Here is a 21,478-nt window from a genome sequence, read left to right on the forward strand (position 1 = left end):
GCCCATAGCTTGGTATGTGGCGGCGGAGAAATGGCTCAGATTGGTAGTTATTGGTGTGCGACTGAATTACACAGAGTGTCACTGGGAACCAGGGTTTCCCGCCACATTCACCTACTAATTTACAGCCCAGGCGGTTTCCAAAGTACAAACCCACAAGGTACAGTTTGGAGCCTTGGCGGGTTTGTAGTTTGGAAACTAATGTGCCTGTCCCACTGCATGCTGGGTAATGTAGTTTGTATCTAACAATTAGCCTACAACTTGGATTAATATAAAACTACAATACCCAGCATGCAATTGGACAGTATACTCCCTGCTCTATAGGGTATGTGATTGTATTACTTTCTACTGGGATGTGGGGCAGCTCTGTAGTTGGTCCTTAAGCTATAACTCTCGGGATCTCTTGGGGCTGCTGGGAGTTGTAGTTCAACACACCCATATGTATATCAAGTCTGGGGTTAATGCAACATTCTGAATCCCCACATTCCCAGCTGGACTGGGCACAGAGGGAATTATCAGCCATCCCAGAAAGGCCAGTATATATTTTCCAGGGGAGGCAGAGCCCCGGAACGGAAAGAGTCACCGCTTGCCCTGCAACCGCATGTTTATTTGTTGTGTCTTACAGGAGCCGCCATTTTGGATTGGAGTTTGGTACCAGGAAGGTACTGAAAGTGGTTCTGATTGATGGAAGGATGTGAAGAATTTTTCCATTTGTTGGGGAGCGTCGGAAAGAAACCTGTAGAGCAGGAAGCGACAATGGCCGAAGAGAGTCGAGACTGGATATCGGGGGACGCGGGGGAAATGTTAGTGGAGGAAAGGGAGGCAGACGTGGGAGCTGGAACTTCAGTGGAGGCAGCGGGTTCAGTAGAGGGAGGGGGTTCAGTGGAGGCAGCGGGTTCAGTAGAGGGAGGGGGTTCAGTAGAGGGAGGGGGTTCAGTAGAGGGAGGGGGTTCAGTGGAGGCGGCGGGTTCAGTGGAGGGAGGGGGTTCAGTAGAGGGAGGGGGTTCAGTAGAGGGAGGGGGTTCAGTGGAGGCGGCGGGTTCAGTGGAGGCAGCGGGTTCAGTAGAGGGAGGGGGTTCAGTGGAGGCGGCGGGTTCAGTGGAGGCGGCGGGTTCAGTGGAGGGAGGGGGTTCAGTGGAGGGAGGGGGTTCAGTGGAGGCAGCGGGTTCAGTAGAGGGAGGGGGTTCAGTAGAGGGAGGGGGTTCAGTGGAGGCAGCGGGTTCAGTAGAGGGAGGGGGTTCAGTGGAGGCGGCGGGTTCAGTAGAGGGAGGGGGTTCAGTAGAGGGAGGGGGTTCAGTGGAGGCAGCGGGTTCAGTAGAGGGAGGGGGTTCAGTGGAGGCGGCGGGTTCAGTAGAGGGAGGGGGTTCAGTAGAGGGAGGGGGTTCAGTGGAGGCGGCGGGTTCAGTGGAGGCAGCGGGTTCAGTAGAGGGAGGGGGTTCAGTGGAGGCGGCGGGTTCAGTAGAGGGAGGGGATGGAAGTGGGGCCTTGGCATCAGGAGAAGGAGGAGAATTAGTAGGGAGCAGCCCCCCTCCTCATGTGACTGACAGTGAGACCCAGGTACTGGCGGCCGGAGCATTAGGTAAGACTGTAGGAGAGGGGGTTCATGGGCAGGGAAGTGACACGGCGAGTACGGAACTGGAGGCAAGCACTCTAACGCACAGGGACGTCACGCAAGGGGACAGCGGAGAAGAGAAGTCTGACAATGGGGTCCCAGATGCAGCGATCGCTCCCATGTTGGGCAGAGAGGAGGAAGATGAGGATTTTCAGGGCCCTGCAGCCAAAGTGGCACGTCTGGATGATTCCGCGCCAGTCTGTGATGTTTGTTTGGGGGACGGAGCAGAGGAAGCGAATCTGGCGGGAGAGCAGGGAACGGAACCAGAAGCAGAGACTGAGGAACCTACTGAGCACTTGGAAGAATCCTATTGGTACGGGCAGTAGATTTATCATCTGTCATCTATGCAACAGTAGGTTAGCTGAAAGCAGTTCTAATGTGTAGCGCTGGCTGAAAGCTCAGACTCAGGCACACTTTACTGCTGCGCTGCAAGTTGGAGTGATATCCCCCCCCCTCACCCCCAGCAGCCGATCAGCAGAACAATGGGAAGGGAGCAAGATAGCAGCTCCCAGTAGGTATCAGAATAGCACTCAATAGTAAGAAATCCAAGTCCGGCTTGGGACTCCTCCAGTTACATGGGAGTAGGAGAAACAATAGGTTAGCTGAAAGCAGTTCTAATGTGTAGCGCTGGCTCCTTCTGAAAGCTCAGACTCAGGCACACTTTACTGCTGCGCTGCAAGTTGGAGTGATATCCCCCCCTCACCCCCAGCAGCCGATCAGCAAAACAACGGGAAGGGAGCAAGATAGCAGCTCCCAGTAGGTATCAGAATAGCACTCAATAGTAAGAAATCCAAGTCCGGCTTGGGACTCCTCCAGTTACATGGGAGTAGGAGAAACAATAGGTTAGCTGAAAGCAGTTCTAATGTGTAGCGCTGGCTGAAAGCTCAGACTCAGGCACACTTTACTGCTGCGCTGCAAGTTGGAGTGATATCCCCCCCCCTCACCCCCAGCAGCCGATCAGCAGAACAATGGGAAGGGAGCAAGATAGCAGCTCCCAGTAGGTATCAGAATAGCACTCAATAGTAAGAAATCCAAGTCCGGCTTGGGACTCCTCCAGTTACATGGGAGTAGGAGAAACAATAGGTTAGCTGAGAGCAGTTCTAATGTGTAGCGCTGGCTGAAAGCTCAGACTCAGGCACACTTTACTGCTGCGCTGCAAGTTGGAGTGATATCCCCCCCCCTCCCCCCCAGCAGCCGATCAGCAGAACAATGGGAAGGGAGCAAGATAGCAGCTCCCAGTAGGTATCAGAATAGCACTCAACAGGCATTAAGGCGGCTTGTAAAAGGGAATATTGTGCTGAACTATAACATTAGGACAAAGCTTGTTACAGACATGAAGGAACCTGCAGTCGTAGCCACAATAATCAATTGAATGAATGAATTTGCAGACAAACGACATGTTCCTGTCACACTTCCCCAAAAGATACAATAGAAACCCAGTCAGACATTGATAAATGTTTGGAAATCTGGAAATCCCAGTGCAGATGCCTTGGGGGGGGGGGGGGGGGGGGGGGGGGGGGGGGGGGGACGGTGCCACTGTCCCCTACTTCTCCCTTTACTGAATGTGGCCCATTGTGTCGCACACAGAGAAGGGGAATGATGGGAAGGGATTGTGGGCAGATTCAGCCAATTTATGTGCTGCCTTAAAGCAGCAGTCGCTCCTTGTCCCACACTACAAAGTGGGGGGGGGGGTATGACTTGCTATGAAAATGAAGATATTCGGACTCTTAGAGCCAATTAGAACAAGAGGTCGGCCATCTTTATGCACTTGCAGTACCATTTTTCACCACTGCAGCCCCTTCTTATAAACAGCAGTAGAACAGCGCCACCATCTATAAAGCAACGCCTAACCACGTGGTTATGACTGGCGAGCAACTGCCTCTTTATTAAATACCTCTTTCTGTGCTCCTTCCTTAGCTCCTCCCAGTTTGACTTTTCCTGTCAGCCCTGGGCACTCGCGGGAGCTTGGCATGAATATTCAGCGCTGCCCGAGAACTTCCTGAAAGGCTGCAAATGGTAAGCCCCTCCTACTTACTATCCATGTAGCAATGGGAGTTGAGAGTCATTGGTCGCAGTTATGGGCTTATGGCTCATATAGTGGGACACTGCCCTATAACCATAATTCCTACCTACTGCTGTACTTCCTGGTTGTTGCTCAGACAGCTGCAGTACTCGCTTGCTTTCTCTCCCCGCCTACTGCTGTATTTCCTGGTTGTTGCTGAGACAGCTGCAGTACTCACTTGCTTTCTCTCCCCGCCTACTGCTGTACTTCCTGGTTGTTGCTCAGACAGCTGCAGTACTCACTTGGATTATAGCCCCCTTGACTGACCCACTGCCCGGTTATCTGCTCCCCCCAAGACGTGAGTGCTAAATACCCTTTTCCCCTTTCCAGGGCCCCTGACGGTACCTGCCTGCTGACCAACAGCGATGACAACATCCTGCGGATATATAACCTGCCCTCTGAGCTGTACACAGACAACTGGGAGATAGCGGAGGAAATGGTACTGTAAGGGGGCGGGGCTAAATGCATTGGGATGATGTTATTCCATCACTGCCGGATAATGAGCCTCTCTCTGTCTGTCATGCACAGCTGCCGGTTCTGCGTATGGCCGAAGGGGACACCATATATGACTATTGCTGGTACCCCAATATGACTTCCTCCGATCCCGCAACCTGCTTGTAAGTACTTCATCTTCATCTTCCTCAGTCTGTCGGTTTCTTAAAGGGCAACTTTCTCTAAGGTGCATCCCTGGAGTAATCGAACACCCTGGTCAGTATTAGCCCCGCCCTCGGCACTCCCTTATTGGCCCCTGTACCAATATCTGGGCAGGTATTGGTTAGACAGTAATGTAAACCCCAGTAAGGGAGGTATACACTCAATAGGCCAGTTTATGAACATGCTGATTGGCTCGTGTCCCTGTGTGTTTACGCCCTCAGTGTGGCGAGCAGCTGCAAGGACAACCCGATCCACGTGTGGGACGCCTTCCACGGGCAGCTGAAAGCATCGTACCGGCCGTACAACCACTTGGTAAGATTGGCCCGCCCCCCCCAGGTACAAGTGCCTGTGGGGGTCACATTCTTACATTCTCTCTCTCTCTCGCAGGATGAGCTGACGGCCGCGCACTCTCTCAGCTTCACTCCGGACGGCGCTCAGCTCTTCTCCGGCTTCGACAAGATGATCCGGGTGTTTGAGACGTCTCGGCCTGGGAGGGAGTGCGAGAGTCGCCCTACGTTCCGTACGTGAGTGGGTGCCTAGGCCAGGGGGGGGGTGCATAGGCCGGGGGGGTGCCACCCCGTATCCCCTCCTTACCTACGTGTCTCTCTGCAGATAAGAAGCAGGGCCAGGCCGGGATCATCTCCTGCATCGCATTCAGCCCCACGCAGGATATTTACGCCTGCGGCTCCTACTCCCGCTCTCTGGGCTTGTACTCCCGGCAGGAAGGGGTCACCCTGGCAATTCTGCAAGGGCATCAGGGTGGCATCACCCACCTGGGCTTCTCTCCTGATGGCAACTGTGTCTTCTCTGGGGGGCGAAAGGTAAGAGACTCCCATAATTCCCACTGTTCTGTCTGCAGGACCCTAGCACCCAGATTACATATATGTGTCAAGCTGCATAGAACCTGGTCACTAGGCTAAGCAGAACCCTAGCAACCAGATAACAGAGACCTGTCAAGCTGCATAGAACCTGGTCGCTGGTCACTAGGCTAAGCAGAACCCTAGCAACCAGATAACAGAGACCTGTCAAGCTGCATAGAACCTGGTCGCTAGGCTAAGCAGAACCCTAGCAACTAGATAACAACAGATATATTTCAGAACCTGGTCGCTAGGCTAAGCAGGACCCTTGCAAACAGATACATTTCCAGCTGCATAACACCTGGTTGCTAGGCTAAACAGAACCCTAGCAACCAGATAACATACATTTCAAGCTGCATTGAACTTGGTCGCTAGGCTAAGCAGAACCCTAGCAACCAGAAAACAGATATGTGTCAAGCTGCATAGAACCTGGTTGCCAGGCAAAGCAGAACCCTAGCAACCAGATAACAGATACATTTCAAGCTGCATAGCACCTGGTTGCTAGGCTAAGCAGAACCCTAGCAACCAGAAAACAGATACGTGTCAAGCTGCATAGAACCTGGTTGCTAGGCTAAGCAAAACCCTAGCAACTAGATAACAGATACATTTCAAGCTGCATAGAACTTGGTCACTAGGCTGAGCAGAACCCTAGCAACTAGGGATGCACGGAATCCTGGCGTTTTTGTAAGGATTCGGTTTCGGCTGGATCCGCGGCCCCGGGTGAGCATAGGCTAATTAGGATTGGACGGAATCCTGCCGGGTGGGTTAGGGGGTTCGGCCAAACCCAAAAAAGTGGGTCCTGTGCATCCCTACCAGCAACCAGATTTCTAGCTGCACAGTAGTTCAAATCCAATCATTTCTGTTTCACAGGACCCTGAGATCTTGGGTTGGGACATCCGTTACCCTGGTAACGTTCTCTTCACCTTGAGGCGCAACGTTGCCACAAACCAGCGGATTTACTTTGATGTCGATGTGTAAGTCCCTCTCTCACAGTTACAGGATGGAGCTTGATAGGCCGGCCAATCGGGAGATAGGAGGATAGAATAATATAATAATAGAAGAATAAATTGTGCCCGCGCCACAGGGGGGCCAGTGGGGTAACTATATATACAGCAGGGGGGCCAGTGGGGTAACTATATATACAGCAGGGGGCCAGTGGGGTAACTATATATACAGCAGGGGGGCCAGTGGGGTAACTATATATACAGCAGGGGGGCCAGTGGGGTAACTATATATACAGCAGGGGGGCCAGTGGGGTAACTATATAAGCAGGGGGGCCAGTGGGGTAACTATATATACAGCAGGGGGGCCAGTGGGGTAACTATATATACAGCAGGGGGGCCAGTGGGGTAACTATATATACAGCAGGGGGGCCAGTGGGGTAACTATATATACAGCAGGGGGGCCAGTGGGGTAACTATATATACAGCAGGGGGGCCAGTGGGGGTAACTATATATACAGCAGGGGCCAGTGGGGTAACTATATATACAGCAGGGGGGCCAGTGGGGTAACTATATATACAGAAGGGGGGCCAGTGGGGTAACTATATATACAGCAGGGGGGCCAGTGGGGTAACTATATATATACAGCAGGGGGGCCAGTGGGGTAACTAGATATACAGCAGGGGGGCCAGTGGGGTAACTAGATATACAGCAGGGGGGCCAGTGGGGTAACTAGATATACAGCAGGGGGGCCAGTGGGGTAACTAGATATACAGCAGGGGGGCCAGTGGGGTAACTAGATATACAGCAGGGGGGCCAGTGGGGTAACTAGATATACAGCAGGGGGCCAGTGGGGTAACTATATATACAGCAGAACCCACAGTCGCTGGGGGGCCCGGGCTTCTGTACCTTAGTCCCCCCCCTCCTACCTTAAACATAGTGGGGAAGGAGGGACTGGTCGAGCCGGGTTCTCTCAAAAGGCTTTTCTGCAGGGGGGCCCGGTGTGACCAAGTTATGCCACTGAGGGGGGCACTTTATAGTCCTATTACATAATGGGGTTCTTGCCCTGGGAGCTGGGGGACCCCCTGGTTCTGTCTCACAATATAATTAACCCCCCCCGCCCCCCCTTTCCCCCAGTTCCGGCCGGTACCTGCTGAGTGGGGACACACAGGGGCTGGTAACGGCCTGGGATGTATCGGCCCAGTCTGGGGAGGAGTCTCCGGCTCCCGTCCTGCAGTTCCCGGCCCAGAAGGACTGCGTCAATGGCATTAGGTGAGTATGGGGAACTGCCCCCCCTGACTGATCCAACTGCCCCCCCTGACTGATCCAACTGCCCCCCCCCTGACTGATCCAACTGCCCCCCCCCCCGGACTGATCCAACTGCCCCCCCCCCCCCGGACTGATCCAACTGCCCCCCCCCCCCGGACTGATCCAACTGCCCCCCCCCCGGACTGATCCAACTGCCCCCCCCCCCCGGACTGATCCAACTGCCCCCCCCCCCGGACTGATCCAACTGCCCCCCCCCCCCCCCCGGACTGATCCAACTGCCCCCCCCCCCGGACTGATCCAACTGCGCCCCCCCCCCCCCGGACTGATCCAACTGCGCCCCCCCCCCCCCCGGACTGATCCAACCGCCCCCCCGGACTGATCCAACCGCCCCCCCCCCCCAACTGATCCAACCGCCCCCCCCCCCCCCCGCCAACTGATCCAACTGCCCCATATGTTGGATAAACTGGCCTAAACTGATCACTTATGCGCCATGATGTCCAGCAAGCCCCAATCTGATTGGCTCTCTCATGGACGAGACAGGAACTCACACTGGGGCTCATTTATAAGATTCCCCCAGGGAACATATTTGCCCCGGCCGTGTTTATATTTATAAAGCTGGACCAGACTGGGGCATTTAATGCGCAAACATAATTACAAATTTATATTCTCAGCGCTAATGTCCTTTATAGCTTTTTTAAATGTGGGGCCCTTCCCAGACATAAAGCAGACACGCCCCCTAAGACAGAGACTTCTGATTGGCTAACGGTTCCCCCCCCCTGTCCCGCTGCAGCCTGCACCCCTCCATGCCGCTCCTGGCGACCAGCTCCGGCCAGAGGAAGTTCCCTGAGTTGGAGGACAGCGGCGACGAGACGGACGCACCCCCCCCTGGCGTTTCCGCGGAGAACTCCCTGCAGCTCTGGTGGTGTGGGGGGGCGGCACGTTAGCCACTGGGGCCGAGCGGCCACTTGTATATTTGTATATAAACCCTCTGTTGTATCAGAATTTTATAAAATACACTTGTGTGGGCGGGGCCTTTCCTACAGGCGGAGCTGCCATACTGGGCGCTTGGGGATAATCTGCTGTAAGTGACTTGGGCATTAAAGGGGACATTAAGCCTTAATAAAAACCTGAAACTGCCTGTGTGTGTTTATCAATAGATACTCCAGGATAAACATTCATGCAGTAGCCCTGTTGGTTCCACTCCCCGGGTCACTGGGGCCACAGGTCAGTTCCGCGCCCAGCTCATTGGGCCACAGGTTGGTTCCACACCCACCAGCTCATTGGGCCGCAGGTCGGTTCCGCCCCCAGCTCATTGGGCCGTAGGTCGGTTCCACTACCCCAGATCACTGGAGCCACCTTTCGGTTCCGCCCCCAGCTCATTGGGCCGCAGGTCGGTTCCACCCCCCCAGATCACTGGAGCCACAGGTCGGTTCCACCCCCCCAGATCACTGGGCCGCAGGTAGGTTCCACCCCCCCCCCCCAGATCACTGGAGCCACAGGTTGGTTCCGCACCCCCCCCGATCACTGGAGCCACAGGTCGGTTCCGCACCCCCCAGATCACTGGGCCGCAGGTAGGTTCCACCCCCCCCCCCCCCCCAGATCACTGGGGCCACAGGTCGGTTCCACCCTCCCCCCCAGATCACTGGGGCCACAGGTCAGTTCCACACCCCCCAGCTCATTGGGCCGCAGGTCGGTTCCGCCCCCAGATCGCTGGAGCCACCGGTCGGTTACACAGTAGCCAGGTTGCTTAGCTACCAGTTGCTTAGAGACAGTCTGTATACAGCTCTGTTAGTGCTGTGTCTCAGGACTCTCTCGTGCTGATGGAGATGTCTCATGTGATCTCTCTGCTCCCCAGTTGGACACCCCAGGCCTGATGTCTATTAACCCATCGCCCTCCCCTCGGCACAGACAGAAGGGTAATGTGTGTGTATGTGGTGCTGTGTGCTTGTGTTTAACCCCTACTGCCCCAGGGCTTGTTGGCTGCAACAGGTGGGGGGGGGCAATACTAGGGCAGATAATATTGTGTGTGTGTGTGTATTTTGTACTACAATTCCCACAATCCCCTGCCATACAGTCTGTATGTTGCACCTACACAGCCACATTGCCTATCTGATCCCTGTGCCCTCTGTCCGGCTAATGCCATTTGCACCTTTCATTTAACCCCTCGTAGCAATTTGAATGACTGAGATTGTTCCCATCACCCTTGCTTTTAGATATTAGCGGTTTTACACTGCTCCTATCCTACGTCTGATAAAGCTCTGACGCTCCAGTGGCCCAAGGGTTAAACTCCAGGCAGGGCCTCCGATGCCCTCGCTGTACGCCCCCCGTCCCTGCCTATTATTCAGATTTTGCATTTAATCCTTCGGGAGCTAGCGGGGCCCTGCCTGCCACGTAACTAGAAGCCCAAAAAGAGCGAATCTTACCCCGTATGGCCACCGTAATGGGGTCGTTCACCTTAACGTTTAGTATGTTATAGAATGGCCAATTCTAAGCAACTTTGCAATTGGTCTTCATTATTTGTTTCTTATAGTTTTTAATTATTTCCCTTCTTCTTCTTCTCTTTGCAGCTTTCAAATGGGGGTCACTGACCCCGGCAGCCAAACCCTATTGCTCTGTGAGGCTCCAGTTTTATTGTTATTGTTACTTTTTATTCCTTATCTTTCTATTCAGCCCCTCCCCTATTCATATTCCAGCCTCTCATCCAAACCACCCCCTGGTTGCTAAGGTAATTTGAACCCTAGCAACCAGATACCGGCTGCAATTCCAAAATAGAGAGCTGCTGAACAAAAAGTGAAACAATTAGAAAACTACAAATAATAAGAAATGAAGACCAATTGCAAATTGTCTACATCATACTAAAGGTTAACTCAAAGGTGACCAAGCAATGGCTTTCTTTCTCTCCTGAAGTAATCAGATGCCCCGCCCCCTTCAGTAGAACCAATCCTAACACCGGTTCCTGCTGCAGGTATCTGTATCAGGGGTAGAACCAGGGCTTCTTCAGGGGGGACCCAACCCAATAATATTGCTGTCTATGGAGCCTGGAGATACAAGAACCCAGGAGTAGCGCTGAGAGCCCAGAGCTACTGAGCATGTGCGGTGTCAGTGGCACTGAGGGCTGGCAGCTGGCAGTAATGCAAAATAAACCCCCCCTGTATTCCTATAGATGTTTCGGGCCACTCAGGTCATGCTTTGCCCCCTGGGGGTTGCCAGGCCTGTGCCAGGCTGAGGGACATGATCACCCAACTGCAGCAAGAAAAGGAGAAAGCCCTGCAGGAACAGCGGGAGGTATGAGAGGGGGGGAGTGGGTGGGGGTTGTTTATGGGGAGGGCTGAGCTCTGGACATTACATTTCACATCATCATTTGCCTTTCAGGCTTTCCAGAAGCAACTGGCGGAGACGGCCCAGAGCAGGAGGCACCTGGAGGAGGAGCGATTGGCCCTCCTGCGCCAGGAATTCCTGCAGAAACGGGAGGGCGACCTGCAGAGAGTGCGCCAGAGCTGGGAGGCGGAGTCTGTGAAGGCCACGGGTCTAGCCTATCAGGAGGGACTGAGGGAGGCGGAGAAAGCAAGAGAGAGGGAACTGCAAGCTTGGAGAGAGGCAGAAGAGGTAATGCCCCACCCTACATGCCCCCGGCACTGTCTGCCCTGAACCCAATACAGGCCTTGGGTTCCATCACTTGTCTACTGCTCTATTCATATGGTCCCCTGTGAGCCAAATGGGCTACACCCCTCCTGGGGGGGGGGGGGGGGGACAGACCCCCACACTGGCCCTTGTCCCTGCCTGGCTTCCTACCCAGCATCCCCTGTGAGCCATATGGGCTACACCCCTGCTGGGGGGGGGACAGACCCCTAGACTGGCCCTTGTCCCTGCCTGGCTTCCTACCCAGCATCCCCTGTGAGCCATATGGGCTACACCCCTGCTGGGGGGGGGGGGGGGGGCAAACCCCTAGACTGGCCCTTGTCCCTGCCTGGATTCCTACCCAGCATCCCCTGTGAGCCATATGGGCTACACCCCTGCTGGGCGGGGGGGGGGGGGACAGACCCCTACACTGGCCCTTGTCCCTGCCTGGCTTCCTACCCAGCATCCCCTGTGAGCCATATGGGCTACACCCCTGCTGGGCGGGGGGGGGGGGGGACAGACCCCTACACTGGCCCTTGTCCCTGCCTGGCTTCCTACCCAGCATCCCCTGTGAGCCATATGGGCTACACCCCTGCTGGGGGGGGGGGGGGGAGACAGACCCCCACACTGGCCCTTGTCCCTGCCTGGCTTCCTACCCAGCATCCCCTGTGAGCCATATGGGCTACACCCCTGCTGGGGGGGGGGGGGGGGGGGAGACAGACCCCCACACTGGCCCTTGTCCCTGCCTGGCTTCCTACCCAGCATCCCCTGTGAGCCATATGGGCTACACCCCTGCTGGGGGGGGGGGACAGACCTCTAGACTGGCCCTTGTCCCTGCCTGGCTTCCTACCCAGCATCCCCTGTGAGCCATATGGGCTACACCCCTGCTGGGGGGGGGGCAAACCCCTAGACTGGCCCTTGTCCCTGCCTGGATTCCTACCCAGCATCCTCTGTGAGCCATATGGGCTACACCCCTGCTGGGGGGGGGGCAGACCCCTAGACTGGCCCTTGTCCCTGCCTGGATTCCTACCCAGCATCCCCTGTGAGCCATATGGGCTACACCCCTGCTGGGGGGGGGGGACAGACCCCTAGACTGGCCCTTGTCCCTGCCTGGCTTCCTACCCAGCATCCCCTGTGAGCCATATGGGCTACACCCCTGCTGGGGGGGGGGGGGGGACAGACCACTACACTGGCCCTTGTCCCTGCCTGGATTCCTACCCAGCATCCCCTGTGAGCCATATGGGCTACACCCCTGCTGGGGGGGGGGACAGAACCCTACACTGGCCCTTGTCCCTGCCTGGCTTCCTACCCAGCATCCCCCTTGCCCAGCAGAAGGCCAGCCATTGGATGGCCATTGGTCAGTGAGTCTCCCTCTCATGCCCCACAGGTTCGGTTTGGCGAGCGGCTGAAAGGGGCTTTATCTGCGGCGGCGGCAGAGGGGCAGAAACGGGCCGAGGGGCAGAAGGAAACTCAGGGGCAGAAACACGCAGAGCAAGTCAAATTATTACAGGAGAAGTAAGAGAACTCCTTCTGGTACCTCTGGGGCCCCCATTGTCTCTTATAGGGGGGCTGAGTTATACAGGGAACTCTGAGTATCACTCATGTATTATAAGGGATAATGTACCCCCTACTGTTAATGATAAGGATATTAGCAGTCACTGAGGGGTTCTGTGCCCCCCATATAAAGGCACAAGGCTGCAGGCTGAGTTATACAGGGAACTCTGAGTATCACTCATGTATTATAAGGGATAATGTACCCCCTACTGTAAATGATAAGGATATTAGCAGTCACTGAGGGGTTCTGTGCCCATATAAAGGCACAAGGCTGCAGGCTGAGTTATACAGGGAACTCTGAGTATCACTCATGTATTATAAGGGATAATGTACCCCCTACTGTAAATGATAAGGATATTAGCAGTCACTGAGGGGTTCTGTGCCCATATAAAGGCACAAGGCTGCAGGCTGAGTTATACAGGGAACTCTGAGTATCACTCATGTATTATAAGGGATAATGTACCCCCTACTGTAAATGATAAGGATATTAGCAGTCACTGAGGGGTTCTGTGCCCCCCATATAAAGGCACAAGGCTGCAGGCTGAGTTATACAGGGAACTCTGAGTATCACTCATGTATTATAAGGGATAATGTACCCCCTACTATAAATGATAAGGATATTAGCAGTCACTGAGGGGTTCTGTGCCCCCCATATAAAGGCACATGGCTGCAGGCTGAGTTATACAGGGAACTCTGAGTATCACTCATGTATTATAAGGGATAATGTACCCCCTACTGTAAATGATAAGGATATTAGCAGTCACTGAGGGGTTCTGTGCCCCCCATATAAAGGCACAAGGCTGCAGGCTGAGTTATACAGGGAACTCTGAGTATCACTCATGTATTATAAGGATAATGTACCCCCTACTGTAAATGATAAGGATATTAGCAGTCACTGAGGGGTTCTGTGCCCCCCATATAAAGGCACAAGGCTGCAGGCTGAGTTATACAGGGAACTCTGAGTATCACTCATGTATTATAAGGATAATGTACCCCCTACTGTAAATGATAAGGATATTAGCAGTCACTGAGGGGTTCTGTGCCCCCCATATAAAGGCACAAGGCTGCAGGCTGAGTTATACAGGGAACTCTGAGTATCACTCATGTATTATAAGGGATAATGTACCCCCTACTGTAAATGATAAGGATATTAGCAGTCACTGAGGGGTTCTGTGAGCCATATGGGCTACACCCCTGCTGGGGGGGGGGGGGGGGGACAGACCCCTAGACTGGCCCTTGTCCCTGCCTGGATTCCTACCCAGCATCCCCTGTGAGCCATATGGGCTACACCCCTGCTGGGGGGGGGGGGGGGGGGGGCAAACCCCTAGACTGGCCCTTGTCCCTGCCTGGATTCCTACCCAGCATCCCCTGTGAGCCATATGGGCTACACCCCTGCTGGGGGGGGGGGGACAGACCCCTAGACTGGCCCTTGTCCCTGCCTGGCTTCCTACCCAGCATCCCCTGTGAGCCATATGGGCTACACCCCTGCTGGGGGGGGGGGGGGGGGGGGGCAAACCCCTAGACTGGCCCTTGTCCCTGCCTGGATTCCTACCCAGCATCCTCTGTGAGCCATATGGGCTACACCCCTGCTGGGGGGGGGGCAGACCCCTAGACTGGCCCTTGTCCCTGCCTGGATTTCTACCCAGCATCCCCTGTGAGCCATATGGGCTACACCCCTGCTGGGGGGGGGGGGGACAGACCCCTAGACTGGCCCTTGTCCCTGCCTGGATTCCTACCCAGCATCCCCTGTGAGCCATATGGGCTACACCCCTGCTGGGGGGGGGGGGGGGACAGACCCCTAGACTGGCCCTTGTCCCTGCCTGGATTTCTACCCAGCATCCCCTGTGAGCCATATGGGCTACACCCCTGCTGGGGGGGGGGACAGAACCCTACACTGGCCCTTGTCCCTGCCTGGCTTCCTACCCAGCATCCCCTGTGAGCCATATGGGCTACACCCCTGCTGGGGGGGGGGACAGAACCCTACACTGGCCCTTGTCCCTGCCTGGCTTCCTACCCAGCATCCCCTGTGAGCCATATGGGCTACACCCCTGCTGGGGGGGGGGGGGGGGACAGACCCCTACACTGGCCCTTGTCCCTGCCTGGCTTCCTACCCAGCATCCCCCTTGCCCAGCAGAAGGCCAGCCATTGGATGGCCATTGGTCAGTGAGTCTCCCTCTCATGCCCCACAGGTTCGGTTTGGCGAGCGGCTGAAAGGGGCTTTATCTGCGGCGGCGGCAGAGGGGCAGAAACGGGCCGAGGGGCAGAAGGAAACTCAGGGGCAGAAACACGCAGAGCAAGTCAGAATATTACAGGAGAAGTAAGAGAACTCCTTCTGGTACCTCTGGGGCCCCCATTGTCTCTTATAGGGGGGCTGAGTTATACAGGGAACTCTGAGTATCACTCATGTATTATAAGGGATACTGTACCCCCTACTGTAAATGATAAGGATATTAGCAGTCACTGAGGGGTTCTGTGCCCCCCATATAAAGGCACAAGGCTGCAGGCTGAGTTATACAGGGAACTCTGAGTATCACTCATGTATTATAAGGGATAATGTACCCCCTACTGTAAATGATAAGGATATTAGCAGTCACTGAGGGGTTCTGTGCCCCCCATATAAAGGCACAAGGCTGCAGGCTGAGTTATACAGGGAACTCTGAGTATCACTCATGTATTATAAGGGATAATGTACCCCCTACTGTAAATGATAAGGATATTAGCAGTCACTGAGGGGTTCTGTGCCCCCCATATAAAGGCACAAGGCTACAGGCTGAGTTATACAGGGAACTCTGAGTATCACTCATGTATTATAAGGGATAATGTACCCCCTACTGTAAATGATAAGGATATTAGCAGTCACTGAGGGGTTCTGTGCCCCCCATATAAAGGCACAAGGCTGCAGGCTGAGTTATACAGGGAACTCTGAGTATCACTCATGTATTATAAGGGATAATGTACCCCCTACTGTAAATGATAAGGATATTAGCAGTCACTGAGGGGTTCTGTGCCCCCCATATAAAGGCACAAGGCTGCAGGCTGAGTTATACAGGGAACTCTGAGTATCACTCATGTATTATAAGGGATAATGTACCCCCTACTGTAAATGATAAGGATATTAGCAGTCACTGAGGGGTTCTGTGCCCCCCATATAAAGGCACAAGGCTGCAGGCTGAATTATACAGGGAACTCTGAGTATCACTCATGTATTATAAGGGGTAATGTGCCCCCAAAATTTACTTTCTCACTAGCTGCCCAGAGCATACTGAGCATGTGCAGTGCCACTGACACTCCTAACAAGTACAGCATTTCTATGTTTGTTCTTAGGGTTTAGTTCTCCTTTAACATTCCTTATCTATCCTTCCCAGGCTCAGTGCGGTCCAGGAGCAGTTGAACAAAGTAACGCAAGAAAAGACTGATTTTGAGTGTAAATTTAAGGTATTAGTAAGTTTTCCTTATCTTTCCTACATTAGCCACCTGGGTACTCCCTCATCATTTCTAGCTCCTCCCTCTTTGAATGCCATTGGATGCTGTTGCCCTTTAAATCTGTTCCTTATGCCCTTTTGGCCTCTTAAAGAACGACTGCCATTGGTAGAGTCGAGCCCAGGGCTCCTGAAGTAGGTGGGGACAGTAAGTTTCCCCCCACATTTGTGAATGAGTAGACCTTCCTTTCCCAGTAAGCCACTCCCCCGCGGAGCCTAAGTCACGCCCCTGCGTTCCCTTCTCCAGGAGATTCAGCTGAATTACAAGCGCTTTATTGACCTCACCGACTCCAGCCTCCACTCCGACTACCTCCTGCGCCTGATCCACCTGGGAAAGCCTCCGGGCTACGTGCACTCAGCTACGCAGACTGATGATGTCATCAAACCATCATGCTGATGTCACAGACCGCAAAGTCTATACTATTCTTTATCATTTTCCTTTCAGACTTTCCCAGATTTTTATTTCATTTGGACTCCGACATCATCAGAAGAACAAGCTCATTGGTTGCCCCTTTGGCTATAGTGGGTGCCACGTAAGGATATGGGAGGGCTTGGGAAGAACATAACTATGGGCTTATTGGAAGTACAGGAGCCTGCAAATCCCTCCATGGGGGGCATTAGGAAGTGCAACAGATCTGATTTAGGGTTTCCAACTTTAATATGAACCCCCAAAGCCACAGAGCCTCGTACCCCCTGAACCCAAACATCCCCCCCCAATTAAAATAAAAATACATATGGGGGACACAGCAGTGTGTAATCAATGATTACAGTGAAGATTGGCCCCAGTGGTTCAAATTAGAGCTTGACCATTGGCCCATTCACCAGTCCGTTCCAATGGGGTCCCGCCCACTATTTCTGGTTGGTGGATTGCCCACCAAGCTTGTGATCCATATGAATTAGGGATGCACCAAATCTCCCCCCCCCCAATTGGTTGGCCAATTGGAGCACGGAACAGGTAAAAGGCCCATAGACAATTGGGCCCTTTAGACCAATTCAGCAGCTTATCTGCCCGTGTATGGGGCCCTCCCCAACCAAGATCTGTTCTCGATTGGACAGGGAATTCAGCAGAACCGCCCCCCTTCCCGCTCTACCTATTGTCGTCTCTTTGCTCCTCCCTCTTCTCTCTCTCGTTTCATATTCCTACTCTGTCTGAAGCTTCTTTTCTGTCTTCCCATCATCCTCTCCTACTCAATCGCTGTCTCTCTCTCTGTCTGTCTCTCTGCCATACATTGCTGTCTCTCTCTCTCTCTCTGTCTGTCTCTCAAAGGCTCTTGTCGAGGCGAGGAAAGGGTTAACCTGGGGAGAAAGTGCAGAAGAAGTTGGGCAAAGTGAATAAATAACTTGCGGGAAAGAAAAACACGTTGACAAATATTTACGGGAAATAAAATGGCTTCCCTGACAAAGGCGCGACGGGAGGCGGAGATGAAAGCCGCGTGAGGCTTATGCTAATAGGGAACAAAGCAGCATGGCCGCCATACAGGGCAAGAATAATTGGCCTTGTTAGTCCGGTCTTATTGTGAGTGCTATGGCCGCCCAGCTAATAACTGGCAGTTAGAGGCTATGGTTCCGCTGCCGCCGGCTAATGAGCCCCGGGCATTGTTAGGGGCAATTATCCCCCCCGGGAGCCCCCAATTACAAAGTGCTAAAGTTTTTTTTAACAACAAACCGACACACATTAACCCCTGTATGTGCTCGAGGCCGATACAGACAGAAGTTAACCCTTAGCGGTTCTTAGAAGAACATAAACAACTAAAAGGAGAACTAAACCCAAAAAAGAAATAGGAATAGAAAAGCTGTATTCTATTTACTGAACCAGTCTGAATCTTTATAACAGCAACGAGCCAGGGCTTTAATATTGCCTTGTATTGTGGCATTTTCTATATATACAGTATATAGTGAGTGGGTGAGTGCAGGTAAGTGCCAGCAGCACAGAGTATGTGCTGGGAATTAGTAGAAAAGAAGATGGGGGGGCTACTGGGGCATCTTTGGGGGCACAGATCTTCCTGCTAAAGGGCTATGGTTGATTTGGGCTGGTACAGAACCCAAAAACATATTTTGCAGCATTATGCTTTAAAAGAGAAGGAAAGGTTAAATCACTGGGGGCAAAATGTTAGACACCCCCCAATCACTTACCTGATACCCCTGGCTGGGCAGCGAGCATTCCTCTGTCTTCAGAATTCCATGGCCCACATTGTGCCTGAGTCTGAGCTTTCAGAAGGAGCCGGCGCTACACATCAGAACTGCTTTCAGCTAACCTATTGTTTCTCCTACTCCCATGTAACTGGAGGAGTCCCAAGCCGGACTTGGATTTCTTACTATTGAGTGCTATTCTGATACCTACTGGGAGCTGCTATCTTGCTCCCTTCCCATTGTTCTGCTGATCGGCTGCTGGGGGGGGGATATCACTCCAACTTGCAGCGCAGCAGTAAAGTGTGCCTGAGTCTGAGCTTTCAGAAGGAGCCGGCGCTACACATCAGAACTGCTTTCAGCTAACCTATTGTTTCTCCTACTCCCATGTAACTGGAGGAGTCCCAAGCCGGACTTGGATTTCTTACTATTGAGTGCTATTCTGATACCTACTGGGAGCTGCTATCTTGCTCCCTTCCCATTGTTCTGCTGATCGGCTGCTGGGGGTGAGGGGGGGGGGATATCACTCCAACTTGCAGCGCAGCAGTAAAGTGTGCCTGAGTCTGAGCTTTCAGCCAGTGCTACACATTAGAACTGCTTTCAGCTAACCTATTGTTTCTCCTACTCCCATGTAACTGGAGGAGTCCCAAGCCGGACTTGGATTTCTTACTATTGAGTGCTATTCTGATACCTACTGGGAGCTGCTATCTTGCTCCCTTCCCATTGTTCTGCTGATCGGCTGCTGGGGGTGAGGGGGGGGGGGATATCACTCCAACTTGCAGCGCAGCAGTAAAGTGTGAGTGAAGTTTATCAGAGCACAGGTCACATGGCTGTGGCACCCTGGGAACTGGAGAATATGGCTAGCCCCATGTGACATTTTAAAACTAAATATAAACAAAATCTGTTTGCACCCCGGCCAGGGGTATAATGCAAACGATTGGGTTTGGGGCCCTAGGGCCCAGGATAGGGGCGGAGCCCCCCGAGGGCAGAACGATACCAGACGAGGGCAGACGTTAGTAGCAGACATAATTTTATTTGAAGAGCAATAACATCACCCTCTTCGCCGTTCCTCCGCTTTCCCGTCCGACCTTTATAACAATTTGCTACATAAAATATCTGGATTACCTCCTATTAATCGGCGTCTGTCAGTTTTACAAAAATAACGATTCCGTCCCCGTGTCGTTGGACGCCGCCGCGATTGTCGCTTTTTACCGTATGGCAGCGCTGTGCAACCAGCTTTCATTGCCGGGGGAATAAAAGATTATTTGTAAAATAAAAGCCATGGGGGTTGTTTTTTTTTTTGTTGTCGTTTTGGTTCAGTCTCGGCTTGAATGTTCTTTGTGGCTTTCGGCTTGAATGTTCTTTGTGGCTTTCGGCTTCACCCATAGGGCGGCGCCACTAACCTCGCTCTCACAGAGCAGCATGGAGTATGCAACTTGATGTGTTAGTTTAACCGTTTCCATGCCCCCCCCCTCCCCGAAAGGCGCTTGGGCCCTGTACCCCCCTAAATGGCTAAATCTTTTGAGGGGTCTGGGGGCCATTAAAGCCCTGTTGTTTCCGTATGACCTTGTTCAATGCCCGTCCCATACTAACGGAAGTCTGGGTGTGCAATTGTACCCCCCCAACAACACACAGCGACGTAGCACCACAAGGCGACACCCCAACACACTTTTTTTGAACCCCCCAATTACAAGCGGATGTAGAAGGAGGCAGAAAGAGCAAGGTGCCAATGTCCGTGTTTCTCCAGAACGGAGCCGCCACGTTAGACAAACTGAAGGTAAGAAACACGCCACTTAAAGCTAAAGGAGGAGAGAGGGGGGCGCCGGGGTAAAGGAGACGCTTTACCCCAGGCCCCGCCCCTGCTAGTAATTATACAGCTGATAAAGTGCCTTGATTATGGGAATCTCAAAGTGTCCTAGTTAATTGCATGACGTAAGCGCTCTGACCCTATTCGCTCATAGGAATCTGTGTGTGCAAATCTGTCGTCGCCCAGCTCAGTGGGGGGCCTACGTGCCTAGCAGCTGACCCCCAATGATGTGGGGTTTCTAGTTGCTGATTGGAACACTCTAAAGAGTCACGTCCCCCGAACCCAGGGCAATACACTAATACCCAGTCCATCTCTGCCCTCATTGTACCCTCTGTCCGTCCATGACTGGAGGTGTGTGCGGGGGGCTTGGGGGTGTTTAGTGTTAGAGAACCCCCCCCAATAAATTAAAACGCAGCCAAACTAAAAGCGAAACGAGAGGCACTGTAGTCTGGAGTGAGAAGCATGGGGGGCACTTGGAGAAGACGAGGGGGCGGGGCTCCAGTGTGTAGGGTATGGTGGGGGGGCTCTCGGGCACGTCCGGCCGTACAGGCTGCGGCTTCTCACCAGTTCATGATGCAGCTGCGATTCAGGGTCATGAAGTAAACCTGGCTGCTCCCGCCCGAACGCACCGAGGCAAAGAACACCTGCAGGGCAACGAGACACAATAAGGATCCAACAGGTCTTTCCAAGGGGAAAAGCTCATTGTACATACCGTATTATTACTAACAGCTAATAAAGCAGCGACCCCAGGACCCCTTGCCCACACGGCCCACACCCCAGGACCCCTTTGCCCACACGGCCCACACCCCAGGACCCCTTTGCCCACACGGCCCACACCCCAGGACCCCTTTGCCCACACGGCCCACACCCCAGGACCCCTTTGCCCACACGGCCCACACCCCAGGACCCCTTTGCCCACACGGCCCACACCCCAGGACCCCTTTGCCCACACGGCCCACACCCCAGGACCCCTTTGCCCACACGGCCCACACCCCAGGACCCCTTTGCCCACACGGCCCACACCCCAGGACCCCTTTGCCCACACGGCCCACACCCCAGGACCCCTTTGCCCACACCCCAGGACCCCTTTGCCCACACCCCTGGACCCCTTGCCCACACAGCCCACACCCCAGGACCCCCTTGCCCACACCCCAGGACCCCCTTGCCCAAAAAGCCCAGTACCAATGTACCAGCCGCCCCCACAGTGAGCCGAGACCCAATCACTATACTGCTTTTAAAGCCGATGGAGTGCAAATCAGACTCAGTTAGCCAATAGCAAGACTGGATTACACACACCAGTGCCAGTTACTACAAAGCAGAGAGAGAAAGTAAAGGGGAACTTTTCTTCCCACTGGTTCCATATCAGAGAGTAGGAAAGGAACCCCAAGTCCCTGGGGGAGCTACATAAACCCTGGCAACTCATTGGCCCATAATCTCAAGGTGATGATTGGCTGATGGAATGAAAGGGGTGCATATGGAGCTGCCTGACATTAGATCCAT

At 53.7% G+C, this 21,478-nt stretch overlaps 2 protein-coding genes and 1 long non-coding RNA gene across 10 annotated transcripts in view; 2 read left to right on the forward strand and 1 right to left on the reverse strand.

Moving 5' to 3' along the window:
• Window positions 1–1,620: 1,620 nt before the first annotated feature.
• On the forward strand, window positions 1,621–8,529 carry wrap53 (WD repeat containing, antisense to TP53). The gene is given in 9 exon segments (NR_033391.1): window positions 1,621–1,922; window positions 3,527–3,625; window positions 4,002–4,288; window positions 4,547–4,637; window positions 4,713–4,845; window positions 4,938–5,146; window positions 6,053–6,156; window positions 7,262–7,396; window positions 8,184–8,529. It is a non-coding gene; the product is annotated as a WD repeat containing, antisense to TP53 (long non-coding RNA).
• A 496-nt stretch (window positions 8,530–9,025) lies between these two features.
• Window positions 9,026–17,777, forward strand: LOC101731008 (trichohyalin-like). The gene is made up of 6 exons (XM_031899567.1): window positions 9,026–9,309; window positions 10,557–10,678; window positions 10,766–10,999; window positions 12,399–12,526; window positions 15,931–16,000; window positions 16,292–17,777. Exons 1-6 carry the CDS (start codon window positions 9,267–9,269, stop codon window positions 16,439–16,441), a joined length of 747 nt encoding a protein of 248 aa, XP_031755427.1. The 5' UTR covers window positions 9,026–9,266; the 3' UTR covers window positions 16,442–17,777.
• Window positions 17,778–19,184: 1,407 nt separating this feature from the next.
• The window catches only part of mink1 (misshapen-like kinase 1), a 62,399-nt gene continuing 60,105 nt past the window's right edge, over window positions 19,185–21,478 (reverse strand). For 7 of the 8 annotated variants that reach the window (XM_031898077.1, XM_031898076.1, XM_031898082.1 and 4 more), the window contains one exon: window positions 19,185–20,622. In XM_031898077.1, coding sequence (XP_031753937.1) covers window positions 20,539–20,622 — 84 coding nt within the window. In that variant the 3' untranslated portion in view covers window positions 19,185–20,538. 8 annotated transcript variants of the gene reach the window in all.

Source organism: Xenopus tropicalis, chromosome 3, assembly GCF_000004195.4.
Source record: "Xenopus tropicalis strain Nigerian chromosome 3, UCB_Xtro_10.0, whole genome shotgun sequence".
NCBI classification, from domain to species: Eukaryota; Metazoa; Chordata; class Amphibia; order Anura; family Pipidae; genus Xenopus; species Xenopus tropicalis.

Excerpts from the sequence above, each read along its gene's own strand:
- LOC101731008 (XM_031899567.1), top strand. The coding sequence starts at position 9,267 with ATGTCTATTAACCCATCGCCCTCCCCTCGGCACAGACAGAAGG. Across the intron at positions 10,679-10,765 it reads CCCTGCAGGAACAGCGGGAG|GCTTTCCAGAAGCAACTGGC; the intron begins GTATGAGAGGGG and ends TTTGCCTTTCAG. Across the intron at positions 16,001-16,291 it reads ATTTTGAGTGTAAATTTAAG|GAGATTCAGCTGAATTACAA; the intron begins GTATTAGTAAGT and ends TCCCTTCTCCAG.